The sequence below is a fragment of the Erinaceus europaeus genome, chromosome 15, assembly GCF_950295315.1.
Source record: "Erinaceus europaeus chromosome 15, mEriEur2.1, whole genome shotgun sequence".
Classification (NCBI taxonomy): Eukaryota; Metazoa; Chordata; class Mammalia; order Eulipotyphla; family Erinaceidae; genus Erinaceus; species Erinaceus europaeus.
The window spans coordinates 17,702,820-17,730,027 of NC_080176.1; the positions used below are offsets into that span (position 1 = coordinate 17,702,820).

The 27,208-nt window shown below is 54.0% G+C and overlaps 1 protein-coding gene across 3 annotated transcripts in view; it reads right to left on the minus strand.

Annotated features, from left to right (window-relative positions):
- Positions 1-27,208, minus strand: part of SNX29 (sorting nexin 29) — a 248,126-nt gene that overhangs the window by 160,330 nt on the left and 60,588 nt on the right. For all 3 annotated transcript variants that reach the window (XM_007534624.3, XM_060172952.1, XM_060172951.1), the window contains exons 5-11: positions 26,111-26,291; positions 25,548-25,618; positions 24,087-24,302; positions 18,556-18,931; positions 14,974-15,092; positions 12,470-12,545; positions 9,909-9,994 (exon numbers count right to left, since the gene is read on the minus strand). In XM_007534624.3, coding sequence (XP_007534686.2) covers positions 9,909-9,994; positions 12,470-12,545; positions 14,974-15,092; positions 18,556-18,931; positions 24,087-24,302; positions 25,548-25,618; positions 26,111-26,291 — 1,125 coding nt within the window. The remainder of the gene's footprint in view (positions 1-9,908; positions 9,995-12,469; positions 12,546-14,973; positions 15,093-18,555; positions 18,932-24,086; positions 24,303-25,547; positions 25,619-26,110; positions 26,292-27,208) is intronic.

A 27,208-nucleotide genomic window follows, 5' to 3' on the forward strand; every position in this document is an offset into this window, starting at 1 on the left:
GTGGCGACGGAGCATGTGTTTGATGGAACGTTTCTCAGAGGGATGGTGTCCTAGTCTCCAGTTCAGAATCAAAGGAACTGGAGGTGCTTATGCTTCATGAAATAGGCAAGGGGCTGAGGAGACGGCATAGTGGTTCTGCAGACAGACTCCCAAGCCTGAGGCTCTGAGTTCTCAGGTTCAATCCCCAGCACCACCTTAAGCTAGATCTGAGCAGTGCTCTGGAAGGAAGGAAGGAAGGAAGGAAGGAAGGAAGGGAGGGGAGGGGAGGGGAGGGGAGGGGAGGGGAGGGGAGGGGAGGGGAGGGGAGGGGAGGGGAGGGGAGGGGAGGGGAGGGGAGGGGAGGGGAGGGGAGGGGAGGGAAACAGGCAAGGAAGTGAGGTCAGACAGCTGGCAGAGGGTTTCACCCACATGTGGAATGCAGACCCCCAAGCACCCTGTCTAGAGCAGAGGACACCCCGTGGGATGATGGGTGCAGTCATGGCTCCCGGCATGCCAGGCTGTGGTGGCTGTTGGGCTGGGAGGAGTTAGCCCTGAGAGTGACACTCCTGCCCCACTCCACCCTCCTCACAGCCGTGATAAAGCGCTGGAGCTCCGGCCCCAGCTGTGCTCCTGGCCTGCCGTGCAGCTGTGGGCAAACCGCCTGCCCTCTCTGGTCCTTATTTCCCCCTAGTGACTACTCTTCTTCTCCAGAATGAGGGGCGTGGCACTCTCAGAGAGGAGGTGTGAGTCAAGGAGTCACCTCGATGTTCCCACACGCTGGGGGAGGGCCTGGGGTGGGGGTCTTGTGCCTGAGAGGCCAGGCTAGGGGGCGTGACAGGAGGGGGGCGTGACAGGAGGTCTCCAGAAAGCAGGGGGGGGGGACACAGACCTGCTCACACAGTCCTCACACAGTCCTCACCCGCCCTGCTGGTCACAGTAGCTGCTCGGTGCATCGAGGGCGCCCTCTGGTGGCCGCCCAGGGGACTCTGCAGAGGCAACTCTAGTGGCAGGAGGGACATAAGGCACCCCTTCCTCTGGCAGAAAGGGACAGACAGACGAGATGCCCCCAGTGCAGTGGGGAGACCTTTGAGAAGAGGAGGTGCCTGGACCAGCCAAACTGAGGAATAAGGGAATTGGGAACCCAATAATGAGGGACATGTGCCCATCCCCCTCGACCCCAGATGCTCTCCTGACTCAACCATTCCTGTCCTCCCTGGTACCAGAGAGGAAGGGAGAAACCCCACACAAGGAGCTGCCCCTGGTGCTATGCATGATGCTCCCACGTGGTGGCAGGGCTCCAGCCTGGAGCCTCGGGCACAGCAGAGCAAAGGTTCTCCCAGGTGGGCCTTCTCCTAGCCCCCTCTGGCTGTCCACCAAGCCCAGCGTCCAGGGCATGGAAGCCCATGGCAGAAGAAGTCAGGGCCTGCTCACAGCTTCCGCATGCCTTCCAAAAGGTTCTGAGCTGTCTCCTCACTGAGAACCTCACCCTGGTTCAGGAAGCTTCAAAAGGCAGTGGGTGCTGTGGGGGCTGGGGACTGGGGGGCTGTCAATTCCAGAATCAAGCCTCAATTCTCAGGATGTGCCTGTAACACGTGACTGCCCCCCCCCGACTCAGCTAAGACCACAGAGGGATGTGAAAGGACAGCTGGCCAGTGTTCACTGAGTGACAAGGCATAGCCATGCCCAAAGTCACTGCCACCCCAGCCACCAGGTGGGAACCTCAGACAGCTGGGATGGAGTTGGCGGGGTTCTGCTCATTGGGGTGTGAAGGAATGTCCACTTGTTGGGCTCCGACAAGGCTTTCACTTTCCTGATAAGGAAACAAGCAGGCAGCAGATGCCCACCCCCCCTTCTACACCAGCCCTGATTGGAAACAGGTGTGATGTCTGGCGCACCAGCAGCCATCTTGCAAACGCGTAGCAACAAGCATAAGGACAAAACGTCAACAGCTGAAATCGAGGTCAGAAGAACCTGAACCTTTACGGCACCATGGAACTGCCCGGCCATGCTGACCTCCTGCTGCCTGAGACGCAGAAACACTTGTTAACCAGGTTCGTGAGCCTGTGATAGTTTGCAGCTGAAAGCGTTTCTGACTGACCAGCTGTTCACACACACATCTGCTCTGGGCTCCCGCCGTAAGTGAGCTCAGACCCCACTGGGAACCAAGCTGTCTGTCCTCTCCAAGCCTTGGTGGCCCCCTCTGGCCCCTGGGAGTTGGACTGCCGAGGCCAAGGCCCACCCTGGAGATTGAGCAGAATCAAACCCAAGGCTCCCTGTGCTGACAGTCCTCTGGCAGGAGGGAGCATCTGGGCCTGCCCAGCACCCAGGGGTGCACATCCCAGAGGACCTTCCTGCCTTGGCTGTGAAGGGGGAGCCCATCCCCACAAGAGGCCTCCGGTATATGGGTGGGGGGGGGGGGTATGCCGGCCCATCAGTGTCCCTCCAGCTCCAGGGAGCCGAGGGGAAGAGCAGAGGTGGGGGGGGGGGGGGCGTCCCAGGCCCCAACCCACCTGCAGTGGCTGCTCTCCATGACTCCAGTCCAGTGAGGCTCCAGTGACTGGAGAAGCCAGAGAGGGGAGGAGATCCGGGGCAAGCAGGCACTCACAGACGGAAGGGCACGCCTCCCTGAGCAAGATGGCTATGGCAGAGGGCCAGGTGCTTCGAGTTAGCAGCCTGAGGAGGGGTGGGGCAGCACCCCACACACTCACCCCTGCCCACGGGTGGGGCCAGTCACCATGAGTGACACACAGAGAACCGAACTCCTGAGCCCACACCCAGACTCATGCCCACGCCGGCCAGTCTACCCACCACCACTCCACACTCCAGTTTCCCCTACCTTGACTGCATAACCCCCACTCTGGGTCCCAGAGCATGGCGCCCCACTTCAGAGAGCGGGGGTTCAAGGCATCTTGGCCCTGTTCTCTGCCACAGGGCAGCAAAGGCTGATGGCTGACAAGGTGCCAGGCACAGAGGGAGAGACAGAGGGACCCAGGGAGGGCATCCAGGGTGTGGGGAGAGGCAGCCAGGAAGAAGCTCCACCCAGTCTTCACGTAGGAGGGGCGGGAGGTGCTTCCTGGGAGCAAAAAAAGCTTTGCGGCCAGCCCGGCCCCCCCCCAACCAGGAACTCCCTCACATCCAGGGAGGCCAGCAAGGCCTGACACTCTGCCCCATCTCTGCCACCAAAGTCACAGGGCTGCCTGCCCAGCTCACAGCCCATTTCACAGAGCTGGTGGGACGAGGGTCTGCCTGCCTGCAGCCACCTGGGAGCAGCCAGTGAAATGGCCACAGCTGGTCCCAAGGTCCCTGGGGTCGAGGGACTTAAAGCTGAGCCCTGTCTCCATCTCAGTCACATCAGGGCAGGGGCCTGTGCAGAGTTTTGGCACCTCGCTCTCTCACTCTCCCCACCCCCCCTCTCTCTATATATATATATGAATGAATGAAGGAAGGAAGGAAAAAGTCATGGTGGGTGTGGATGGGTGATGTGTTGGATAAATAAAGTACTGGAGTGTTTGGGTGGTGGCAGATCCAGTTAAGCTCACACATCACCATGCACAAGATCCCAGGTTCAAGTCCCTGGTCCCCACCTGGAGGAGGAAAAGCGTCACAAACCGTGAGACGGGTCTGCAGGTGTCTCTCTCTCTCTCTCTCTCTCTCTCTCTCTCTCTCCCCCTCCCCTCCCCCTCCCCCTCTGGATTTCTCTGTCCTATCAAAAATTAAAACTATTAAAGCACTGAGTTCTTAAAGGGTTCAACTCCTGGCATCACATGTGCCAGGGTGATGATCTCGTTCTCTCTCTAATAAATAGACCTTAAAATAAATAAATTACAAATTTGAAAAAAAAAAAAAAAGAGAGAGAGAGAGAGAAAATGCCTACCTGGGAGCAGGCATGAGGACTTGGTGACAACCCCCTTCCCCCCTCCCAAAAAAAAAGGATCAGTGGGCAGGTAGATGGCTCAGCTCAGAGCACAAAACTTGTATGTGTGAGGTCCCAGGTTCAAGGCCCCAGCACTGCACAGGCCAGAGTGGTGCTCTGCTGACTCTCTCTCCCTCCTTCTCATAAAAATACATAAATCTTAGGGCCAGGCGGCAGCATACCTGGTTAAGCACATATGTAACAGTACACAAGGACCCTGGTTCAAGCCCCTGGTCCCCACCTACAGGGGGGAAGCTTCATGAGTGGTGAAGCAAAGCTATAGCTGTCTGTCTCCTTCCCTCTCTAGATCCCCCTCCTCTCTCAGATTTTGTCTCTACCCAGTAATGAGTCATGTTTAAAAATAAGTAATTCATAAACATCACAAATGAGCCCTCATGGGATTTCCCCACCACAACGCACGTTTTGAATCAGGTTCTCAGCTTGACCTGGCATTTACTGAGCCTCTGATGGAGAAAACATTCACCCACGAAGACATCCCACTCAGCAGAAGGTTCTGAGAAGAAGGCAAGAGGTTCTGAGAGCTGATGGGCACAAGCCTGAGGCCCGGGCCAGGGGACGGTCACACGAAGCATGAGAAAGTAAGCCTTCCGGGGTCTCACCTGGCCCCTTCTCCTCAGGCTGACCTGTCCTGAGAGCCCATCTCTGAGAGCCAGAAATACTCTGAACACAACAAGACAGTGGTCACGGCGGAAGCCAACCACCTGACACAAAGATTCACCAAGGAAGAAGGAACAGGCCTCCAGATTCCATGAAGGTCTGTGGATGCAGTGTGGCTCACTGTGTAATCCATGTGCTGAGGACAACGGTTCTGTTCGGTGCATGAGGATGACAGCCCCACCTGGAGAGGACCCCCAGCCAGGCCGCCAGCCCACCCACCCCCGAGCTCAGGGCCTCAGAGCACTCCAGCAAAGGCATTCTGTAGGTCCAACTTTCCTGGAGAGGATACTCCAGGTACGGACATGCCCACGAGCATTAGACCACCTGGATTTCCCCAGGGGGGAGAACCCTCAGGACCCCAGGGCCACAGGCTCTGCCTTGGCTGCTGCTGTCAGCGAGGGGAGCCTCAGACATGGGCTTCTGACCCAGGAGCCACAGCCAGCTGAGGGGATTTTTGTGTTTGTATGGTTTGGTTTGGTTTGGTTTGGTTTGGTTTGGTTTGGTTTGGTTTGGTTTGGTTTTTCCTAGTCCAGGTCACCACTGGTGAATTTGAGAGGAGCCCTGATCACAGTCAGGCCTTGTGGAGTGAGTGGGAGCGCATTAGGAAGACTGGCTTCAGCTGTGAAGAACTAAAGTAATTAATTGTGATGCAGTCATTAAAAAATCAACTGGGGATACAGGTCCATGAAGGATGATAAATGACATAGTGGGGGTTGTATTGTTAAATGGGAAACTGGGGAATGTTATGCATGTACAAACTATTGTACTTACTGTTGAATGTAAAGCATTAATTCCCCAATAAAGAAATAAATTTTAAAAAAATCAACTGGGGTGAGCTGTGTCCTAGGGGACAGGGGGCAGGGGGCAAGGGATTTAGACCAGGGAGCTGAAGGGCCTGGTGAGCACTCGGAGGGGAGGGCAGAGAAAGGAGCTGGCAGCAAGGGCTTCCCACCCCCCACCCCCCACCCCCTACCACAACCACCACCACCACCACCACCACCACCACCCCACCCCACCCCCGCCAGGCTCCAGCCTGCCAGCCAGTCCCCTCAGGGCCCACAGTGGGTTAACTGGTGCTTCTGAGAGTGCTGAGTTGGCAGATGAGGGCCAAGCAAACCAAACCACTCAAAGAATGAGGAGAGGGAAGGTGGAGGGGGAAAAGGGGGAGAGGCAGAGGAGGAGGGGGAGGGGAGAGGGGGGAGGGGAAGGGAGAGGGGGAGAAAGGGAGAGAAGAAAGGGAGGAGGAGAGAGGGGGAGAGGGGAGGGGGGAGGGATCCCTTTAAGGGGGTGTGCAGAGCATTCCCTTTGCCTGTCTGTCTGTCTGTCTTCCCTTTCTATAAGGACTACTAACTCACTTAGTCCTCACACCTCTCTCTGGCACTGGGACTCTTACAACCCTCATTCTAACTGGGGAAACTGAGGCCCAGGGTCCCAGGGCCTGGGCAGCACTGGATGGATCTCCTTCACTGCTAAAAGCACCCAGCCTCCAGGACAGAGCCCCACCTGTGAGTGTCCCAAAAGAATAAACAAGTCCACAAAAGCCAAGGGGCATGTCTGAATTCCACCTGGGGCGCATCTTCGCAACACAGGCACCGAGGGCCCTAGGAAATTCAGAGGTGCCGTCTCCCCTTTAAGGAAACCTTTCTACAGACTCTTCCTTGTGGGGAAGCCAGGCTCAGAGCACAGCCAGACAGCTGGATGTTTGGAATTGCATTGCCAGGCAACGAGTCAGCGGTCCATTCTCAAGGCTGCCCTCCCCAGCAGCCCCAGGAGAGAGAAGGCAGTGAGTAAGGACCCCTGCATGATCAGAGCTTGGGAAAGGCAGAGCCAGAGGAGGGCTATTTGCTAATTAGCCTCTAGTCCCTCTCAAAGGGGGACGGTCCCCTGTTCCCACACTGGTGGTCGGCAGGAGGAAACATCAGGTGAATGGCAGCTAGAAGATTCTGTGCTTTGCAGCTGGGAAGCCCCCCTACACACACACACACACATACATACACACACACACACACATACACACACACACACACACACACCACCTCACTGTTACAAACGGGCACCTGTCCTGGACCTCCAAATACCCCAAGCAGCAGCAGCAATGCCCAGCTGCAGAAAGGAGCAGATGAAGGGTCCGAGTGCCCCCTGGTGGCTCTTCCACAGCTGGGCCTCCGGCGCCTTCCCCAGCTCCCAGAGGATCCTGTCAGAGCAGTCGTTCCCAGAGTGGGAACTTGTAAAGCAGTGAGGAGGAAGGGCGGGTGGCAGAGCTGGCGTGTGGCGGGGTCTTCAGGAAGCCCCCGTGACGGCACATGCTGGCAAGGGTGTCTTTCTGCCTCCCATGTATGGCTGGGACCACTCATCCCACCTACCCCCATCCACTCAGGGTTATCGTCATGCGGGCAGCACCCCCAGATCCTCAAGAAGTTTTCATTAAAAATAAATAGGGGCCAGGAGGTGGCGCCAGGAGGTTGAGGGCACATGCTACAGTGCATAAGGACCCAGGTTCGAGGCCCTGGTCCCCACCTGCAGGGGAAAGCTTTGCGAGTAAAAGCACGTCTGCACGTGTCGTCTCTTCCTTTCTAACTTTCCCCTCCTCTCAAATTCTGGCTGTCTCTATCCAACAAATAAATAAAGATAATAAAAAAATTAATAAAATAAAATAAATAGACAGTCCATACTTGTTCGAGCAAAAACAAACACTTGTTCACCTAGTCACGCCTTCGATGGCAGTTTCCTGAGCCGGAGGCAGGCAGGGCGGAAAGCAGGGGGCAGTGCTGTGCCCCAGGCAGCTTTTGTGCCAGCTGGGCACAGAAAGGACAGTGTCCCAGGGGCCCCAGCAGGGACAGTCCAAGGTTGAAACGCTCTCTGGGTTTGGGGCAAGGTAACCAGGTAGCCAGGAGGCTCCTCTGTGGAAAAGGACATTGCAGCCAACCCGGCCTGGAATGCAGCCCTCAGCTGCATTTCTGGGAACAGGGGGGGATGGAGGAGAGAACCCCAGTCCTGTGTGGACTTGGTGTCTCTCATACACACCCCTCACCCCCTGCTCTGTGAGATGCAGCCGGCACCCCCACATGGCAGGGAAGCTGTGAGAGTTGTAGCAAAGTCTGGCTCTCAGCAGGTAGGACAAACACAGTGAGAGCCAGAATCTTCCTCTCACAGGGAAATTTGGGAGCTGCCCCCAAAGAGGTGTGAATGCACAGGCGGGTGTGTGATCTGCAGACGGGCCAGGAGAGGGAGGATGGAAACGGGGTCAGATGGAGTTCTAGAATTCAGAGCCAAATCCATGTCTAGGGTTTGCAGTCAGGTGTAAACCCTCTGGGGACTGACTGCTGACTGCTGGCTGGGTGGCAAAGCTGAGTGTGAGAAGCCTGTGTGTCTTCACTTTATGAATGAGGGGAAACAGCAGAGCAGGACATAGCTCAGTAGATAACACACACTCCACCTTAAAAGCACTCTTGGGTTTTTTGTTGTTTGTTTGTTTGTTTGTTTGTTTTGCCTCCAGGGTTATCACTGGGGCTCAGTGCCTGCGCTAGGAATCTGCTGCGCCCATGGCCATTTTTTCAATTATGGATAGGACAGAGAGAAACTTGAGAAGGGAGGGGAAGGTGGGGGTGGGGAGAGAGTGAGAGAGACCCATCTTTAGACCTGCTTCACCACTTGTGAAGCAACCCTCCTGCAGGGGGGAGCCAGGGGCTCAAACTGGGATCCTTGGGCCAGTTCTCATGCTTCATACTATGTGTGCTTAACCCAGTGCACCACCGCCTAGCCCCCACTTAAGAGAAGTTTTTACTATGCATGAAGCCCTGGGTTTCAGCCCCAGCACCACATGGAAGAACCATGGACAGCATCCAGGCAGCCCCATGGATGGTGGTGCAGGACTTTGTGTGTGTGTGGGGGGGGTCTCTCTTCTCTCTGCACCATGGACAGCACCCAGGGAGCTCCATGGAAGGTGGAGCAGAGCTTCGGGTCTCTCCCTGTTTCTCCCTCTCTCCTCTCTATCTTATCTATCCACTTTTCTAAAGATAATATAAATTTTTAAAAACTGGGCTAGAGAGGTTGCTCAGGGTTATCGCCAACATATAAGGTCCTCAGTCCGGTCCCACATTAAAAGCAAACAAGGGTTGGGGAGACAGCATCATGGTTCTGTGCAAAAGACTTCCATGCCTGAGGCTCCAAGGTCCCAGGTTCAATCCCCAGCACCATCCATCAGCCAGAGCTGAGCAGTGCTCTGGTAAAAATAGATAGATAGACAGACAGACAGAAACTAGGAAAGATTATAAAAGGAACTTTCATGCCACAGCATCACTATTAAACTGTAAAACATGCGACAAGTCTCTCCCTCACACTGCCAGGAATGGTTTATTCTTTATTCCATGAACCCAGTTCATTGCTCTGACACATTTTCTGAGGGTGAGGCTACAAACAGTGTGAACCCAAACATTAACCGCCTCCAAGAGACTCGCTCTTCCCTACTTAGAAAATGACTCCACAGGGCTGGGTGGTGGTGTACTTGCTTGAGTACACAAGTTCTAATGCACAAGGACTTGGGTTCAAGCCACTGGTCCTCATTTGCGAGGGAAAGCTTTGTGAGTGGTGGAACAGGGCTCCAGGTGTCTCTCTGTCTCCCCTTCCCTCTCAATTTCTGGCTCCTTATCCAATAAGTAAATAAAGATAATTAAAAAATTATAAAAGAAAGAATGACTCCTCCAGGAAAAAATAAAAGGCACACAAAAAAGCAGAAGCCAGAAGAGAGCCCACCCCATTGGGTGTGTGCCTTGCTGTGTATGAGACCAGTGTTTGCGCCCTGGTGCCACATGTTGGTGCCCTGGTACTGGGGGAAGCTCCTGTGCTGAGGCACCTCTCCCTGTCTCTCTGTCTCTGACATACAGGTCTGAAAGAGAATGAGAAAACTGGCTCAGGAGCAGTGGACTCACTTCCCACATTGCAGCCCACATGACCGAATGTCACTTGCTCACAGCCCCGACTCCCACCCCACCCCCATACACATCACCCATGGTCACAGGCACCCCGGAATTTCCCTAAGAAAGTACTTACTGGGGAGTCGGGTGGTAGCACAGCAGGTTAAGAGCACGTGGTGCAAAGGGCAAAGACCACATAAGGATCCTGGTTCAAGCCCCCGGCTCCCTACCTTCAGGGGTGTCGCTTCACAGGTGGTGAAGCAGGTCTGCAGGTGTCTGTCTTTCTCTCCCCCTCTGTCTTCCCCTCCTCTTTCCATTTCTCTCTGTCCTATCTAACAACAACAACAATAATAACTACAACAACAATAAAAAAACAACAAGGGCAACAAAAGGGAAAACAAATTTTAAAAAAAAAAAGTACTTACTGATGGTCATGGACTCGGGCACCGGGGCAGGAGGCAGCCGGCTGTTGAGAGCACTTCCTGGGCTGGGAGGGCTGGCCGTGGCCACACTGGGGGAGGAGGGGATAAAGGTCATGCTCGGCAGGGGACAGGCACGGCCCCCCAGATACACCCCTGCCAGAGGGCAGACAGCAGCCCTGGGGGTCACGGTCCACCCTTGAGAGGGGCGGGTTCCCTAGTCACAAATCTGCCTGAGACCCCAAATGTCTCTGCAGCCTCACGTCAGCACTCAGCACTACCAGGGCCACACGTGCAGCTGGACATGGGGTGCAGGGTGTAGGCTGTGGGGTGTGGGGTACACTGCCCCCTGCTGCAATCCCACAGAGCGAGCCAGCCTTCTCACTGTCACACCTCTGAGAATTCACTAGAGAGCCAGAGAGAATCTGCACCACTGAACAATCAAGCTGAAGGGCCAGGAGGTGGCTCACCAAGGAGAGCGCACACCTTCCCAGGTGCCAGGACCTGGGTTCGAGGCCCCGGGGCCAACACATGGGAGCACCTGTGTGGGGGAAGCTTCCTGAGTGGTGAAACGGTGCCATGTCAGGTCTCTCCTTCTCTAAAGGAAAGAAAAAACTTGTCTGCCCGGGAGAAGTGGAATCATGCAGGTGGGAAGGTCCAGTGAAAATCCCTGAGAGCAAGAATGAATGAATGAATGAATTAATGAATGAATGAATGAATGTCATAGCAAGTAGCTTTCGAGTAAATAGCAAGGCTGTAATACCAATGGCACAAGAAGGCACACAGAGCAAAGGAAGGACCAAGATATCAACAAGGAGATGGAGCCAGCTATTCAGAGTGACAGTTCTCATTTCTTACTACATTTTCAATTTTTTAACATAAGTAGTAAAAAAAAGAAAACTGAGTTCTGGGCAGGTGAGCTGGTACCAGCCCTTCCAGCCCAGTCCCGGCATCTAAGTGACTTCAGTGTCACACAGGGAGCAGACAGTAGCACACCAGGTAGCGCACGTGTTACTATGCTCAAGGACTCAGGTTCAAGCCCCCAGCCCCCACTTGCAGGGGGGAGCTTCATGAACAGTGAAGCAGTACTGCAGGCATCTCTCTTCCTCCTTCCTTCTCTCTGTCTCTCACCCTTGATTATAAGGAAAAGATGGCTGGGAGCAATGGAGTCGTGTAGGCCCTGAGCCCCAGTAATAACCCTGGTAGAAAAAAGGAAAGGAAAAAAAAATGATGCTGAAATGGCTCCAGGGTGTGAGCAAAGATTAAAACTCAGTAAATGGTGAAAAAAAGAGGGGATACTCAGGCATGGTCCCCAAGCGCAGAACCCAGGTGCTGTGTCAAAGCAGTTTAGTCATCACCGCTTCTTCCACGGTCTCTCCTGCTGAGAGTCTGGCCCCTTCACACCCGTGATGTGAGATTAAAATAGCATGAACGGGTATGAGGCCTTGCCCAGTGACTCCAGCAGGCGCTCTCATACTAAAAATACAGAAAAAGAAATAATAATAAAGCGGCCCGGGGAGCGGCACAGAGTAGAATGTAGGGCTTGTAGGTGTGGGGTCCTCAGTTGGACCCCTAGCACGGCACCCACCTGCACGACGCTTAGCTCCTCTCTCTTTTTTAACAAGTCTTCACAAACAAGAAGGGGGTTAGGAGCTCGTGCACCTGGTTGAGTGCATACGTTACCGTGTGCAAGGACCAGGGTTCAAGCCCCCAGTGCCCACCTGCAGGGGGGAAGCTTCACAAAAGGTGAAGCAGTACTGTAGGTGTCTGTCTATCTCTCCACTCTCTATTCCCCTTCCCTCTCAATTTCTATCTCTATCAAAAAGTAAATAAGTTTCAAGAGGCGGGGTGGTGGCACACCTGGTTGAGCGCACATGTTACCTTGCGCAAGGACCCAGGTTCAAGCAAGACTCTGCTCCCCACCTGCAGGGGGAAATCTGCGAGTGGTGAAGCAGGGCTGCAGGTGTCTCTCTGTCTCTCTCCCTATCTCCCCCTTCCCTCTCTATTTCTGGCTGTCTCCATCCAACAAATAAATAAAGATATATATGTATATATATACATACACATATATACACATAAATAAATATACACATACACATATATACACATAAATAAAGATATATATATACATACACATATATACACATATATACATATATATATATATATATATATATATATATATATTTCAAAAAAAGGAGGAAGAAAATGAGAGGAAGTTGGGCAGTAGCACAGCAGGTTAAGCACACGTGGCACAAAGCCCAAGGACTGGCATAAGGATCCCGGTTCGAGGCCCCGGCTCCCCACCTGCAGGGGAGTTGCTCCACAGGCGGTGAAGCAGGTCTGCAGGTGTCTATCTTTCTCTCCCCCCTCTCTGTTTTCCCCTCCTCTCTCCATTTCTCTCTGTCCTATCCAACAACAACACCAATAACAACAACAATAAAAATTAAAAAAAGAAAAGAAGAGGAGATAAAATAAAAGAAGAGAAACGAAAAGAAAACAAAATAGCGAGAGGCAGAGGCAAGGCCAGCTTGTGGGCCCCAGGCAGAGGGTGGTCTCACACTCACCTGAATCGAGGGTCAGGCTCAGGGGGGCCAAGGCACTCAGGCCCTGCCCCATTCTCCAGGCTTCCCAGGGTGGCATCTGTGCGGGGGGGGGGGGGGGGGAGAGCAGGTCAGGCTCCTGTCTTGCTGTTCTTTCTTCCTAGAAACAAGGGCCCAGGTGGTCCAGGAGGTGGCACAGTGATAAAGCTTTGGACTCTCAAGTATGAGGTCCTGAGTTTGATGTGCCAGAGTGATGTCTGGTTCTTTCTCTCTTCTCCTATCTTCCTCATTAATAAATCTTTGGAAGGAAGGAAGGAAGGAAGGAAGGAAGGAAGGAAGGAAGGAAGGAAGGAAGGAAGGAAGGAAGGAAGGAAAGCAGGCCCAGGCAGAGGGCCATCTGCTGACTTGGTACCCCGTGCACTGCAGTGGAGTCTTCTCAATGCCTCGTTCTCTCCCAGAAAGCCCCGGGCTTGGCATCGGTCACTGACTGAAAGCCCTGTGCTGTCACCTTCCTGACCCTGAGGCACCTGCGATTCACCCACACTGTCCCCATGCACCCTCAGAAGCCTGGAAACATGGCTTTCAGACAGACAGGGCCTGCCTGTAGTGGCTCAAGATGGACACAAGAGGGCAGCACAGTCTAATGGCTGACTGCTCGCCTCACACCCTGCTGCTTAAGGGCTTAAGGGCTGGGGAGAGGGCTCCTGGGTGTGGCGTCTGCATGGCCACATACAGCCCAGGTTCCAGCCCAGGCACCATATGGGGGGATGCAATGGCACTGGGGGAGGTACCTTCTGTCATGTCTCTCCTCTTTGTCTCTGTCTCAATCTGAGTGGAAAACGATCTGGGGCAGTGAAATCAACCATGAGCGAACCCTGGATCCACTAAATCAATCAATCAGTCAGTCCATCAATAATGAGGTGGGTGGGAGATGAGGGCGGCACACCTGGTTGAGTGTACACACTACCATGTGCAGGGACCCAGGTTCCAGCCCCCAGCCCCCACCTGCATGGGAGAAGAAGCTTCAAGAGCGGTGAGGCAGGTCTGCAGGTGTCTCTCTCAGTATCTCTATCTGCCCCTGCCCTCTCAATGTCTCTCTGTCCTATCAAGTGTAAGAAAAGAAAACATACATATGGTGGAGGCGGCAGCATAATGGTTCTGCAAAGAGACCCTCATGCCTGAGGTTGCCAAGTCCCAGGTTCAAACCCTAGTACTATAAGCCAGAGCTGAGGAGTACTCTGGTAAATAAATAAGAAAAATGGTCTCTAGAACAAGGGGCCAGAGACACTAAGGGCTTAGAAAAAGTACCCATGGGGCCAGGTGGTGGCACACCTGAGCACACATTACAAAGCTTGAGGACCCGGTTCGAGGCCCCAATCCCCACCTGCAGGGGGAAAGCTTTGTGAGTGGTGAAGCAGGGCTGCAGGAGTCTCCCTATCTCTCTCCCTCTTTATTTCCCCTTCCCTCTCGACTTCTGGCTGTCTCTATCCAATAAACAAATAAAGATTAAAAAAAAAAAAAAAGATACCCGAGGCCACTCAGGCCTCTCAGGCACCAGGCCTGTCCACACCCTTTCTTGCAGTGTCTCTCTCACAACGTCTCTATCTGCCCTGCCCTCTCAGTGGCTGGACAATGGCTTCAAGCTGTGTGTCCCCCAGGAGAGCATTTGCTCTTTGGGGAACTGCTGACCTGCCCACGTGCACTGCAGAAGTGGCCCTGTGCTCACAGCATGGCTGGGGCGTCCCCTGTCCTGGCCCTGCCAGCATGGCCTCCCCGCTCCTGTCCCCTGCTGGCCATTTATTTCACCCTTTCAGCCCTTCACTGCGCTGCTCTACTGACTTCCGCCACCTTGAAGGAGCTGACAGGGTCTGCCCAGGAGAACAGATGCCTCCCTCTGTGCAAGGCCCTGGGTTCGAGCCCTAGCACGTGGGAGCTCCAGGGACAGCAATACCAGCAGCACCCCATGGAGGGTGGGGTGGGGCTGTGGGGTCTCTACTCTGAAGTCCTCCTCCCACTCGAGAACAAAGCATGAAGCACCGACTGACCCAGGTGTTGGCAATGGTGCCGAGAGTGAGTGAGGCTTGGGGTCCACTTCTGGGCACCACTCCAGGGCTGGTTTTTCATTCAGACAGTAAGATGGGGGACAGGGGCATGGTCACACCACCCAAACTTCTTCCAATGCTATCACATCCCCATGTGGTGCCAAGGCTCAAGCCTGGGTCACACACAGGGCAAGGCATGTACTCTGTCCAGCGAGCTGATTGAAAAGGCTGGGCACCAGACAACTGCCCAGTGTGTGTCCCCAGCAGCCCACCCACATGTCACCACCCTGTCAGAACGTGTGGTGGTAGCCAGGCCAGGCCAGGCTGGTGACAGGGCTGAGCTCCGACATCGGCTTCAGGTGGGGCCCAGCTTTCTCTGCAGGCCGTCTCCCATCTCTGTAAGGGGCCTGAGCCCCTGCTGCTCCCTGCTCCGGCTGCCCAGCTCCTCCCAGGGTTCTGCTGGGGGTTGGGGATCCTCACACCCACCCGCCGGGCTGAAGGAGCCAGCACCACCGACCGGGAACAGGTCCTCAGCGTCGCCATGAAGCACTTGCAGCGGTGCCCAGCTGTGCGTCTGTGAGAGGCCGGCGTTCCCATCCAGGGGCCTGGGGACAAAACGCAGCTGTGAACGGGCGCTCCTGAGGGTCAGGTTGGGGGCAGCATCCTCAGAGCCAGGGAACCCCAAACACACTGAGCTGGGCAGGGCTTCCTGGCGGCATTCTCTTTCAATGCCTCCTTTACTCTAAGAGCTCATCGGGCAACTGAGGAGAGGACTATTATTATTTTTTTCCCAATCAGTCTGATTCCTAAGCCTGTCTCCATACTGCTTAGGGACTTTGTCTCCAAGGCAAATGCTGAGATGCTAAACACTGGGTCGGGGATAAGAGCAGGATGGCAGAGCAGAAGACTGGCATCCTTGAGGCCCCAGAGGTCCCAGGTCAATCACTGGCACCACCACAAATCAGAGCAGAGCTCTGCTCTCTCTCTCCTCCCTCCCTCTCTCTCTCTTTCTTTTCATAAAAGTATTTGATAAATATTTTCTTTAATTCTAACTTGAAGACATGAAGGCTTAGTGTAAAAAGTCCTCTATTATGGCCTGTTGCTCTGTGTCTGCACTTCCAGGGTCATTTCCAAGGATGCTGGAACCTTCTTCCTGGACCTGCGCTCAGGACAGGCCCTTGCCGTGGAAATGCAGCATCAAACAGTTCAAGCGGAAGCAACATCTCCCTGGCCGTCGGCACTGGGTAGACTGTCTGCCGTGTGACCTGTCTCCCCAGGCTTGGCCTCACCCTCCTGACACTCTTGCCAGATGGCAGGCTGAGTGGCCGGACACCGAGCACGGGGGCCTGGGGTGCTAAGTCAGGCACCTGCCAGCCAGTCCTTGCTCCACAGCCTGGCAGGCAAGGCATCTGGCTCCACCTGGCATCTGCTTGTTTGCCAGCCAGGTGCCACATTTCCTGTGCTTCTTGCAATCAATCACAGGGAAGTTCAGCCCCTTCTGGTGCTCTGTGAATGCTGTTCCCTGCCATCTCCCCGCTGGTACCACTACCCACAGTTACAGCGGCTGAGGAACTTCTCTCCATGAGAAAGATACCCTCGGGGCCAGGCGGTGGCATAGGCGATAAAGCCTGCAGGAACCTGGGTTCAAGCCCCTCTCCCCACCTGCAGGGGGGAAAGCTCATGAGTGGTGAAGCAGAGCTGCAGGTGTCTTTCTTTTTTTTAATATATTTTTTTAATATTTTATTTTATTTATTTATTCCCTTTTGTTGCCCTTGTTGTTTTATTGTTGTAGTTATTATTGTTGTTGTCGTCGTTGTTGGATAGGACAGAGAGAAATGGAGAGAGGAGGGGAAGACAGAGAGGGGGAGAGAAAGATAGACACCTGCAGACCTGCTTCACCGCCTGTGTAGCGACTCCCCTGCAGGTGGGGAGCCGGGGTTCGAACCGGGATCCTTATGCCGGTCCTTGTGCTTTGCGCCACCTGAGCTTAACCCGCTGCGCTACAGCCCGACTCCCCGCAGGTGTCTTTCTGTCTCTCTCACTCTACCTCCCTCTTGCCCTATTTCTTTCTGTCTCTATCATCAGCCCGGGGGAGGATCCTAGAGACCACCCAAGCACCTGGCAGTGCCAGAGACCAGTGATCGCCAGGGTACCTCCTAGCTGGCGGTGTGACCCCTCAATCCTGGGGGCCTGCCCTCTTAACACTGCCTGTGTCCTGGCCCCTCCAGGCTACCAGAACTTCCAAGTGGCCGTGGGTTGAAAGGGCAGTATCACACAGTAGGCTGTCACCCCACGCTGTGCTGTGGAGGCCAGCGTCCCCATCCCCCCATACCAAGGAGAAACTGACAAGAGCCTTCAACACAGCCCTGAAGAGACTGTCCCTCGCTTGTTTTCTGTTTTGTTTTGGTGGTTGTTGTTGTTGGACTTTTTTTTTTTTTTTTTAATTGAGAGGGAAGGAGGTTAAAGAGGAAGAGAGAGAGAGATCTACAGCACTGATTCACCACGTGTGTAGCTTCCCCCCTGCAGCTGGGAACCGGGGGCTTGAACCCAGCTTCTTGCGCACTGTAACATGTGCACTCTGCCAGGTCCACCGCCATCCAGTCCCTATTTGTTTCGTTTTACCAGAGGCCTGCTCAGCTCTGGCTTATGGTGGTGCTGGGGATTGAACCTGGGACCTCAGAGCCTCAGGCAGAAGTCTTTTGCAGAATCACTAAGCTGTCTCCCCAGCCCTTCAGAGGACGTTTTTCTTTCCTTCTGAAGCTAGAAACAGAGACAGAATGAGAGTCCACAGCATCCAAGCTTTCTTCACTGCGCTGTGGCCAGGCTTGATCTGGGCTGTGCAGATGGCAAAGCAGCGCACTACCCAAGTGAGCTATTCCACCGGCCCCACCCCACGCATGTGTTTCCCGTGTCACAGAGGGGCACAAGCTGGCTTCCTGCTCCGGCTCCTCACAGGGGCAGCTGTCCAGTGAGAGAGAAGCGACAGTGTTTAAGGCCGCAACACCATGGAGTAAAAGGACTCAGCAACGCCCCACCTCAGAGCCATGGAGCACCAGCGGCCTTTCCCAGCAGGCCCAGCTCAAGGCCTGCAGCAGGAGAGATCGCTAAGTTCAGGTGTTAGCCTGGCACCCACACTGACCTTAGAATAACTTGGCACAGCCAGTCTGCCTTTCTCTCATAAAAATAAAAGAACATCTTAAACAAAATAATGAAAATATGGGCTGGGGAGACAGCATAGTGGTTCTGCAAAGGACTCTCATGCCTGAGGCTCTGAGGTCCCAGGTTCAATCCCCAGCACCATCATAAACCAGAGCTGAGCAGTGCTCTGATGTCTGTCTTTGTCTCTGTCTCTGTCTCTCTCTCTCTCTGTCCCTTTTTCTCTCATTCATTTTTTTTTAAAGGCTGGGGAGCTAAGACAGTGATTCTGCAAAAGACTCTCATGTCTGAGACTCTGAAAAGGTTCCAGGTTCAATCCCCAACATCACACTAGCCAGAGCTGAGCAGTGCTGATGTGTGTATATCTCTCCTCTCTCTCTTTTGATTCTCTTTATTTATGTATCAGATAGAGCCAGTCAGAAACCGAGGGGGAGAGGGGTGATCGAGAGGAAGACAGACAGAGAGCCGGCTGCAGACCTGCTTCACTACTTTCAAAGATTTCCCCCTGCAGGTGCAAACTAGGGGCTCGAACCCAGGTCCTTGTGCATTGTAACATGTGCGCTCAACCAGGTGTGCCACACCTGGGGTCCGCCTGTCTCTCTCTCTCTTAGATTCTCTTTGTATTTCTCTCATTAAAATAAAATGAGAAATAATTACAAAGGTTTTAAATACTACTAATAAAAGTTTTTAAAGCTCTGTCTAGGCAAAGCCAGCCTTGCCAGGGGCACATGTAGACACGTCGCAGAGCCCTCTCTCAGGCCTCAGGAGGACGGCAGCCACCAGTCCTTCCCCGCCGGGACCTGCCCTGAGCACAGACTGTGCCATGTTACCCCCACTCTCCCCACCTCACAGCAGGAAGACAGAGCAGAGCACCCGGGGGACACCCTCGGCCCCAGCCTGCTCGGGACTCACTTCCCAGGAGACTCTGTGTGGCCAGGGTGCGTCCTGCTGGCGGCGGGCCTGCAGGCATCGTCCTCATTCTCGTCTGCATCCTCATCATCGATGCTCTTCACGTCCAGCCGCGGGTACCCCAGCTCCCCGTTCAAGGACAGGCAGTCGATCTTCCACGAGTTGCTGCTCTGGCTGCCGTTGGAGTTGGGCCCAAAGGGGCTCTCGAAGGCCGAGGCGATGTTGACGGAGGAGCGGTCCGAGTTCTCCTCCGAGCTCTCCCCTGTCCCGGGCGTCTTCTTAAACGCGTCACCAGAGTTCTGCTCGTCTTCCTCATCGTCGAAGGAGATGATGTTGGTCACCTTCTTTTTCTTCTTCCGCTCCTTTCGACATTTGGCATCTGGCAGGGAAGGAAAATCAAAAAAAAAAAAAAAAAAACCAAGATATAGCATAAGGAAAAATAATGGGTGGCTAGAGAGACAGTTGGCCGGGTAGGGCACATGCTGGCCACCCAGGTTCAAACCCCAGCACCGCCTGGGAGGTGCTCTGGCACTGTGATCTCTCTCTCCGTCTCCGTCGCTCTCTTTTTGTGTCTGTCTCTGAGTGGAAGCAGCCCAGACAGGTGAAATCACAGCTGGGTCCGAGGCCCTGACTCGACTCAGAAGAAAAAAAAACATCAGCAAAATAAATACCAATGACTGAGTCATCCTCTTCTATCACACTAGAAAAATGATTTGTAAACTAAAGTTAGCTTTTTAGAAAAGCTCTCCAGAAAACAGTCTGCCTCCCAGTGGGAGAGCCATACAGAGGTGTTTTTCCAGTTGTTTTTTTTGTTTGTTTGTTTGTTTGTTTGTTTAGCAGAGCACTGCTCAGCTCTGGCTTATGCAGGTGCAGGGGGCAGGGGATTGAACCTAGGACTTAGGAGTCTCAGGCATGAGAGTCTCTATGCATAACCATTATGCTATCTACCCCCTTCCTTTATTTTATTTTTTTATCAGTGATTTAATAGTGGTTTGCAAGACTGTAAGATAACAGGGTACAGCTCCACACTGTACGCACCACCACAGTCCTGTGCCCCCCCAGGGGTCTTTAGTGAGATGATACTAGAACTTTGGAGAAGGGTATAGTGACTCTTCTGTACAAACTGTGGTGCAAAGCTACCCCCTCCAACATTCTCCAGTACCATCAACCAAAAGGAAACCTACTTTTTTATTTATTTTCCCTTTTGTTGCCCCTGCTGTTTTTCATTGTTATTGTTGTAGTAGTTATTGTTGTTGTTACTGATGTCGTCGTTGTTGGATAGGACAGAGAGAAATGGAGAGAGGAGGGGAAGACAGAAAGGGGGAGAGAAAGATAAGAAACCTGCAGACCTGCTTCACCGCCTGTGAAGCGATTCCCCTGCAGGTGGGGAGCCGGGGGCTCAAACCAGGATCCTTACGCTGGTCCTTGCGCTTGTGCCACGTGCGCTTAACCTGCTGTGCTACCTCCCAACTCCCAGGAAATCTATTTTTTACAGAGACGGAGAAATTGAGAGGGCAGGGGGACTGCAGAAAGAGACACCTGCAGACTTGCTTCACTTCTAAAGCTTTCCCCCTGCAGGTGGAGACTGGGGCTTGATCCTGGGTCCTTGTGTATGGTAATATGGGTGTGCCATTATCTAGCTCCTAAATCTTTTTTTTTTTACACCAGAGTACTATTCAGCTCTGGTTTATGGTGGTGCTGGGGACTGAACCTGAGACTTTGGAGCCTCATGCATGAGAGTCTCTTTGCATAACCCTTATGCTATCTTCCCCCACCCTACATCAATGTTTTTAATTTGTCTACAAAAGACTGAGCAAGAGGATGTGGTTGTGGTGCCCCACTGGTGATTTCAGCAAACCTGCTAGAAAACATCATTCCTTCCCAGCACCCAGATTCACAGGATGCTGCTGTGACAGAAACAGTCTCCATCGCTGACCCAGGGGATTCTCACGGCCACTGGTCACACCAGCAGACCCAATCTGGAGTTCGAGGTTAATGACCCAATGGGCATATTCCACCCATTCCTGCATGAGGACTGTGTCTACATCCTCCCTTCATGAGTCTGGGCTGGCTCTGGGATCTGCTTTTGCTGTCACTAGGAGGTGACAGCAGCACCAGTGAGGGTGTCTTGGGCCCTGGGCACCAAGGGATCTTGCCCCCTCTTGCAATGAGGCCCGGGATCCACCAGGGGAGGAAGCAGATCTGGCTTCCAGGAGGCAGCAAGGAGGCGGCTGTGTGTGGGGCACAAACACCCCAGCCAGGAGGTCAGAGCTGCTGTCAGGGGACACCCCCCCCCCCATTCCCTATCTCGGGTCCCAGAAAGGAATGTTTTCTGACAGCCCACAGAACCATCCAGACACAATGTCCCGTGCTGGTGCCAAGCTCCTGTGCTCTGAAGCTGTTGTTACTATGGTAAGGGGAAAAAAAAAAAAAAAACTTCTGAGGGAAAAACAACTTGTTTTCCAGAGTTGCTACCTCAGCACTTTCCAGTCTGGTGACCTGCTCACAGCAGGGTCTGAGTGCTTAGACAAGCACACAAGCACGTGGGGTCAGAGGCCTCGGAGACAGACGGCATAGCAGGTGAAGCCTAACTTTTACAGGCTCAGAGCTCAGGGTTTAACTCCAAACGCTGGTCTCTGCCCCACCCCACCTGGAATATCAGAAAGTAAATTTCCTTGCTAGTAAATAACTGGAGAGCTGAATGCAGCATGCCCACCACCACTCCCTGCTTTGATTCCCTCAGGCCCTCCTTTCCTTATCTTTGTTTTCTGTTTTCCCAGAGCCCTGCTTGGCTCTGTCTTTCGGTGGCGCTGGGGACTGAACCCAGGACCTCTGAGCCACAGGCACAGAAATCTTTTTACGTGACCATTATGCTACCTCCCCACACCAACCTCCTAGCCCAGGTCCTCTTTTAAAGATCACCATTTAGGGCCTGGAGATAGTTCATCTGGTAGAGCACACAGTTTGCCATGCATAAGGTCCTGGGTTCGAAACCCCCACCGCCCGGAACCACTAATAACGCTCTGATGGCAGAGTGGTGCTGGTTACTCCCTTTGTCTTTTTTCTTTTTCTTTTTTTTTTTTTATTTAATTATTATTGGCAGACACAGAGAGAAATTGCGAGGGAAGGGAGAGAGAGAGGAGAGAGAGAGAAAGAGACAGAGAGATACCTGCAGCCCTGCTTCAACACTTGTGAAGCTTTCCCCTGCAGGTGAGGACCAGGGACTTGAACTTGGGTCCTTGTGCTCTGTAATGTGAGCACTTGACCAGGTGCACCACCGCCTGGCCCCTTTCCTACTTTTCTTTCCCCTTCTCCTTTCTGTCAAAAATTAGAGTTAAGAAAAGTGGTCCAGGAGGCAACAGGTCCACAGGACTGTGCTCAGGAGGTCCTAGCTTCGGTCCTCAGAGGTTCATAAACACTCCCACTCTGGGCTCAGGCAGGGAGCTGGGTGGACAGCACAGTGGCAGTGCACAGGAAACAAACATGAGGTTCATCGAACCCAGGTTCGATTCCTGGCACTGCCAACAGGCAGGGCTAAGCAGTGCTCTAATGAAAATTGGTAATTATAAGATAAAGCTAAACCCAGGGAAAAAAACAGTGGCCTCACTCAGCAGTCTATCCTGTGACTTGACTTCCTTTGTGTCTAAGCATTGAGACTGTGCCTGCAAGAAGAACAGCCTCTGGGTTTTCACTTCCCCAAAGTAGGAGCTAGGTGGCAGGGGGTGGGTGGCTGAGGGGACGCCCTGCCAAGCCCACATGGTGGCTGGCAGGGCTCAGTCAGCAAGTCACGAGCCACACACATTCTCCACTTTGGGGTTGGTCGGTTTGCTTCTTGACCAAATATTGCTCAGCTCTGAGTATTGCTGGTGGTGGGGCTCAAACCTAGGACCTCCCACATGCCACTCCTGTGAGTTCCTACTGTGCTATCTCGCCAGCCCCTGTAGTCGTGATTCAATACACCAGCTTCAGGTATTTGGCACTGTCACATACATGGGGGGGGGGGGGGACACAGGTCAAAGCCATGCCACCAAGCTTGATGTAAAATTCTCTGAGCCACGATCCAGGGCCCAGGATAAGCAAGGGTGGGGGAGGGGTTGCTGCTTCACCAGTGGTCACTGCACTGAGACACGTCAGAAGCAGAACCCCACAATGGCTGAGAAGCCTCCCCCCCATTTGGGTATACAAGTCACAGTGTCTCAGGTACGGAAGCCTGCACCATCCTCTTTCCTCTGCCCTTCCAGCCAGGCTTCCTGGAGGAAAGGCAGGAGCATCAAGGGGCAGCAAATCTTGAGTGTCCCCCATCACTGCCAGTCCCCGAGGGGTGGCCCAGGTTCTAAGAGGCCTGCGAATTCCAGAACAAAGCACTCCCCCCCCAAAAAAAAAAACTGCCACTTTTGCTGTAGCAAAGGGCTCAGGGCTGTTGTCCCAGAAGACCCAGGGGTGTAGTCAACTTGTGGCAAAATCCATCTTAGCCACACCCACTCTCTTTGGCTAACTGCCTCCTCCTCTCTGCCCCCCAGAGATGTCAAGGGCTCTCAGTGTGTTCCCTTTCCCCTGCACTGGGCACTGGGCTCCCCCTGCTGTCAGACTGAGTATGAGCACCAGCTGCCACTAGCATCTGTCCACCGCCAGCACCAGGCTGGACGCCAGTTACCTGGCACACCTGACTCCCTGCCCAGCACAAGGCTGCAAGGAGTGGACAGGTGAGGAAACGGAGGAAGGGCCGTGGATGACATGCTCATTTTCAGGTCTCTCTCTTTTCTCTCTCTCCTTCTCTTTTCCTTCCTTCCTTCCTCCCTTCCTCCTTCCTCCCCTCCTTTCTTCCTTCCATTTCTTTCCCTTTCTTTCTCTCTCTCTCTCTTTCTTTCTTCCCTCCTTTCTTCCTTCCATTTCTTTCTCTTTCTTCTTTCTTCCTTTCTTCTTTCTTTCTTTCTTTCTTTCTTTCATCCTTTCTTTCTTTTTCAGAATCTGGGTCAGGACCTCACGCAAGCATGAGTTCACATTCCATAGAGAGACAGAGAGGTGAGGGAGCCAGGAGGCAGTGGCGCATTAGATTAAGTGCACATGTCACCACATGCAAGGGCCCTAGTTCAAGCCCCTGGTCTCTACCTGCAGTGGGGAAGCTTCACAAGTGGTGGAGCAGGGCTGCAGGTGTCCTATCTTCCCCTTTCCTCTCGATTTCTCTCAGTCTCTATCAAATAATAAATAATTTTTAAAGAGAGGAAGAAGCAGAGAGGTGAGAGAGATACCCAGCCATGCCTCTTCCGTGTGGTGCTGAGGTTTGAACCAGGACATCCACCCCACCAGAGGGGCCCCCTCGCTGGCCCCCCAGTTTGCAGTTGGTGAGCTGGCTGCTTTCCCACCCCAGTTCCCACCCTCGGTCTCCGTGAGCCTCTCTGGGTGGATAATGGTCAGAGACCTGGAAATGGAAGAGCATCAGACGCCATCCTCCGCCCCGACCTTCTTCACTGTGAGGTGAGACCCCCCCTCTGGCCTCGGCCCATTGTCCCTCCCCAGGGTCCTCTCCCCCTCACCGCCACCAAGGCTCCGGGACACGACGGGCAGCGGGTCGGCATCCTGCTCGGGCCTGATGAGGACGGACACGGGCGAGGACGCGGTGATCTCACGCAGCAGGCTGCTCACGCCCTGCGTGGACTCCTTCAGCAGTGACGTCACACTGGGGGCCAGCTTGCTCTGCCCGTTCAGGTCCTTGTTGTCGATGTTGATGGCGAAGAGGATGGAGTTGAGACCTGCCCCCAGGAAGGAAGGAGAAGTCTGAGGCACCTGCTCTTGACGGACAGTCGCCCCAGTGGCAGGAGAAAGGGGTCAGTGTGACAGGACATGGTGCGGTGCACACGGGCCTTACACGCTGGCAGAATCAACACCACCACCACCCCCAGACTGGGGTCTGTAGGCACCAGCAGCCATGGAAACTGACTCTGTCCAGGATCTCTCCCTCACTGCAGGACAGACAGACACAGAAGCCTGGCAGGAAGGAAGGGGTGAGGGTAAGGGTAGATAGTCCGGGCCCAGCCTGCCTGCGGGTGAGGGAGTAGAGCTGCCCAGTGCTCTGTGGCCTTGGCCACTCCAAGAACCTCTCTGAGCTTCAGCCGCCTTTTCTGGGAATGGAGCCGATGGCACCTCTCAGACTGGTGAGTCACCAAGCAGCAGAAAGACCATCACCACCAGCAGCGCTCACTCCAGTAAAAGATGGAAAAACGGAAGCTGCCGCCAGGGGCACAGGGCTGGCCTGCCTGAGGTGCAGGGTCTGATGCCTGGCATTACAGGGGCCAGAGTGTGGCTCTGGCTTCCCTCCCATCTCTCTCTCTCTGATGGGAGTAAATTACATGTGTCTACAAATGTGCAGCTATCATTAATTCAGAGGCTCTGGTTTGCAGCGGGAGCTCGGGCCTGACCGTTCTCATCACTGAGCTGGACTCATCAACTCTCAACATGAGCAGCTTAGGGCAAATGCTCTGTGGGGAAGGGGGCATGGACAGGATGGGACACAAGTTGCCCACATGAAAGATAAAGGCTGAATGATTTGACAAGTCACTGAGTAACATTGGGCTGAAGTCCACAGCTTTTCTGCTGACAGTTAAGCCCTCGGCTCTGTCACAGCCGATTCTCTGGGGCTCCCTCAAGGTGGTGATGGGGCTGGGGACTCCATGTTACTGAGGAGGACGGCAAGGTACTGGGGTTCACAGGACCTGCCTGGGCCCCAGCTGGTGAGGGGACAGAACCAGGCTCACACGCCTCTCTGCCACCTCCCGTTCCCTGGTCTTTCTGCCTGCAAAGTCACAGCCCAGACCCCCGGTGCTTCCTCTGAAAAGGTGTCAGGTTCTAGAACTAGGGACTCAGCGCTTGATGCTGCTCCAGGAAAGACAGTGCCCAGGGACTGTGAGTGGGGAGGGGACCTCACAGCACCCCTGGGAACATGGCACCCCTGGGAAAGGCACCCAGCAGCCCCCACCAGCCCGGCCTGCCCGGCTTACCAGCTGCCATGGTGGGGAGCATGCTTGCCCTCTCTTCATCCATCATGAAAGACCAGTCCTCATAGAAAGTACTGCAGGTGAAAGAGGGGTCTCTGAGCAGGGGGGGGAAGGGTCTGCATCCATTCAACGATCCCACCATGGTCTGCCTGGACCATCCATGCTGATCCTCCCAGAGCCGACAGAGGAGTCTCTGCTGGGCTCAGGCTCCTGGACACACACACAGAGGACAGAGCCCCACGTCCCCCTCCTGGGTCCCTGAGATCTGAAGAGCCCCCTGAACTCAGGGCAGGTTTTATTTCATTTTATTTTATTACTACTATTTTTATTTATTTACTGGATAGAGATAACCAGAAATTGTGAGAAAGAGATAGAGACAACCGCAGCCCTGCTTCACCTCTCATGAAGCTTTCTCCCTGGGGTTCCTCTCTCATTCTCTGACTAGCAGCTCCCAAGGCCCTACTGGATAAACAGGGGCCATGGAAGGGGACGCCCACCTGCCCCTAGATGGAGGGATGAGACGCCAGTCCGGGCCCATCCAGCCCAGGCCCCACCCTGCCCGGTACCTGAGCCGGGGGCGGTCAGCCAGGAGCATGTGCAGGTAGCGCTCCAGCGAGTGCTCGTTGAGGGCACAGCGCAGCCAGGCGCGGCCCCGCCCGGCGTCCGAAGCGATGTTGCGCAGGGCGTGGAAGCGCTGCAGCTCGTGCTTGTTGAGGACCTCCTTCACGTAGAACCAGAACGCGGGCTCTGAGGGACGGGGCGGACGCCGGCGGTCAGACCAGCCGCTTGGCAGCGGGGACACAGAATGAACAGGACGCCCACAGTGACCCTAAGCTGGGCCACCCCCAGAGGTGGCCACGCCGAACGCTGGTGGTGTGTCAGATCTTATGCCTATCTAGGGGCCTGGCGTAGCGCACCTGGTAGAGCGCCCATCTTGCCATCCTCAAGGACCCGGGTTCAAGCCCCTGGGCACTATGGGGAAGCAGGACTACAGGCGTCTTTCCCTCTCTACCTCCTCTTCCCAGTCATTTTATCTGTCTCCTAAGGAAACAAGCTTTACTTAAAAAAGAAAAGAAAGAAAGGAAGGAAGGAAGGAAGGAAAGAAAGAAAGAGAAAGAGAAAGAAAAAGAAAGAAAGAGAGATAGAAAGAAAGAAAGAAAGAAAGAAAGAAAGAAAGAAAAAAAGCAAGAAAGAAAGAAAGGAGGAGTCAGGTGGTAGCACAGCAGGTTAAGCGCACATGGCGCAAAGCACAGGGACCGGCATAAAGATCCCGGTTCGAGCCCCCAGCTCCCCACCTGCAGGGGAGTCGATTCACAAGTGGTGAAGCAGGTCTGCAGGTGTCTGTCTTTCTCTCCCCCTCTGTCTTCCCCTCCTCTCTCCATCTCTCTGTCCTAGCCAACAATGACGACATCAATAACAACAACAATAATAACTACAACAATAAAATAACAAGGGCAACAAAAGGGAATAAATAAATATTTTTTTAAAAGAAAAGAAAAAGAACTCCTGTGAACATCTAAATGCAGGTGTTCACAGGAGTGAGTACAAATTTGAGAAGAGAGCCAAGTGGGATCATCTGAGGTCAATGTACCAGTGACGGCTTTAAGGCCACCAGTGGTGCATCCCACTCCGGGCTGCCGTCTGTCCCCACTCCCAGGCGCCAG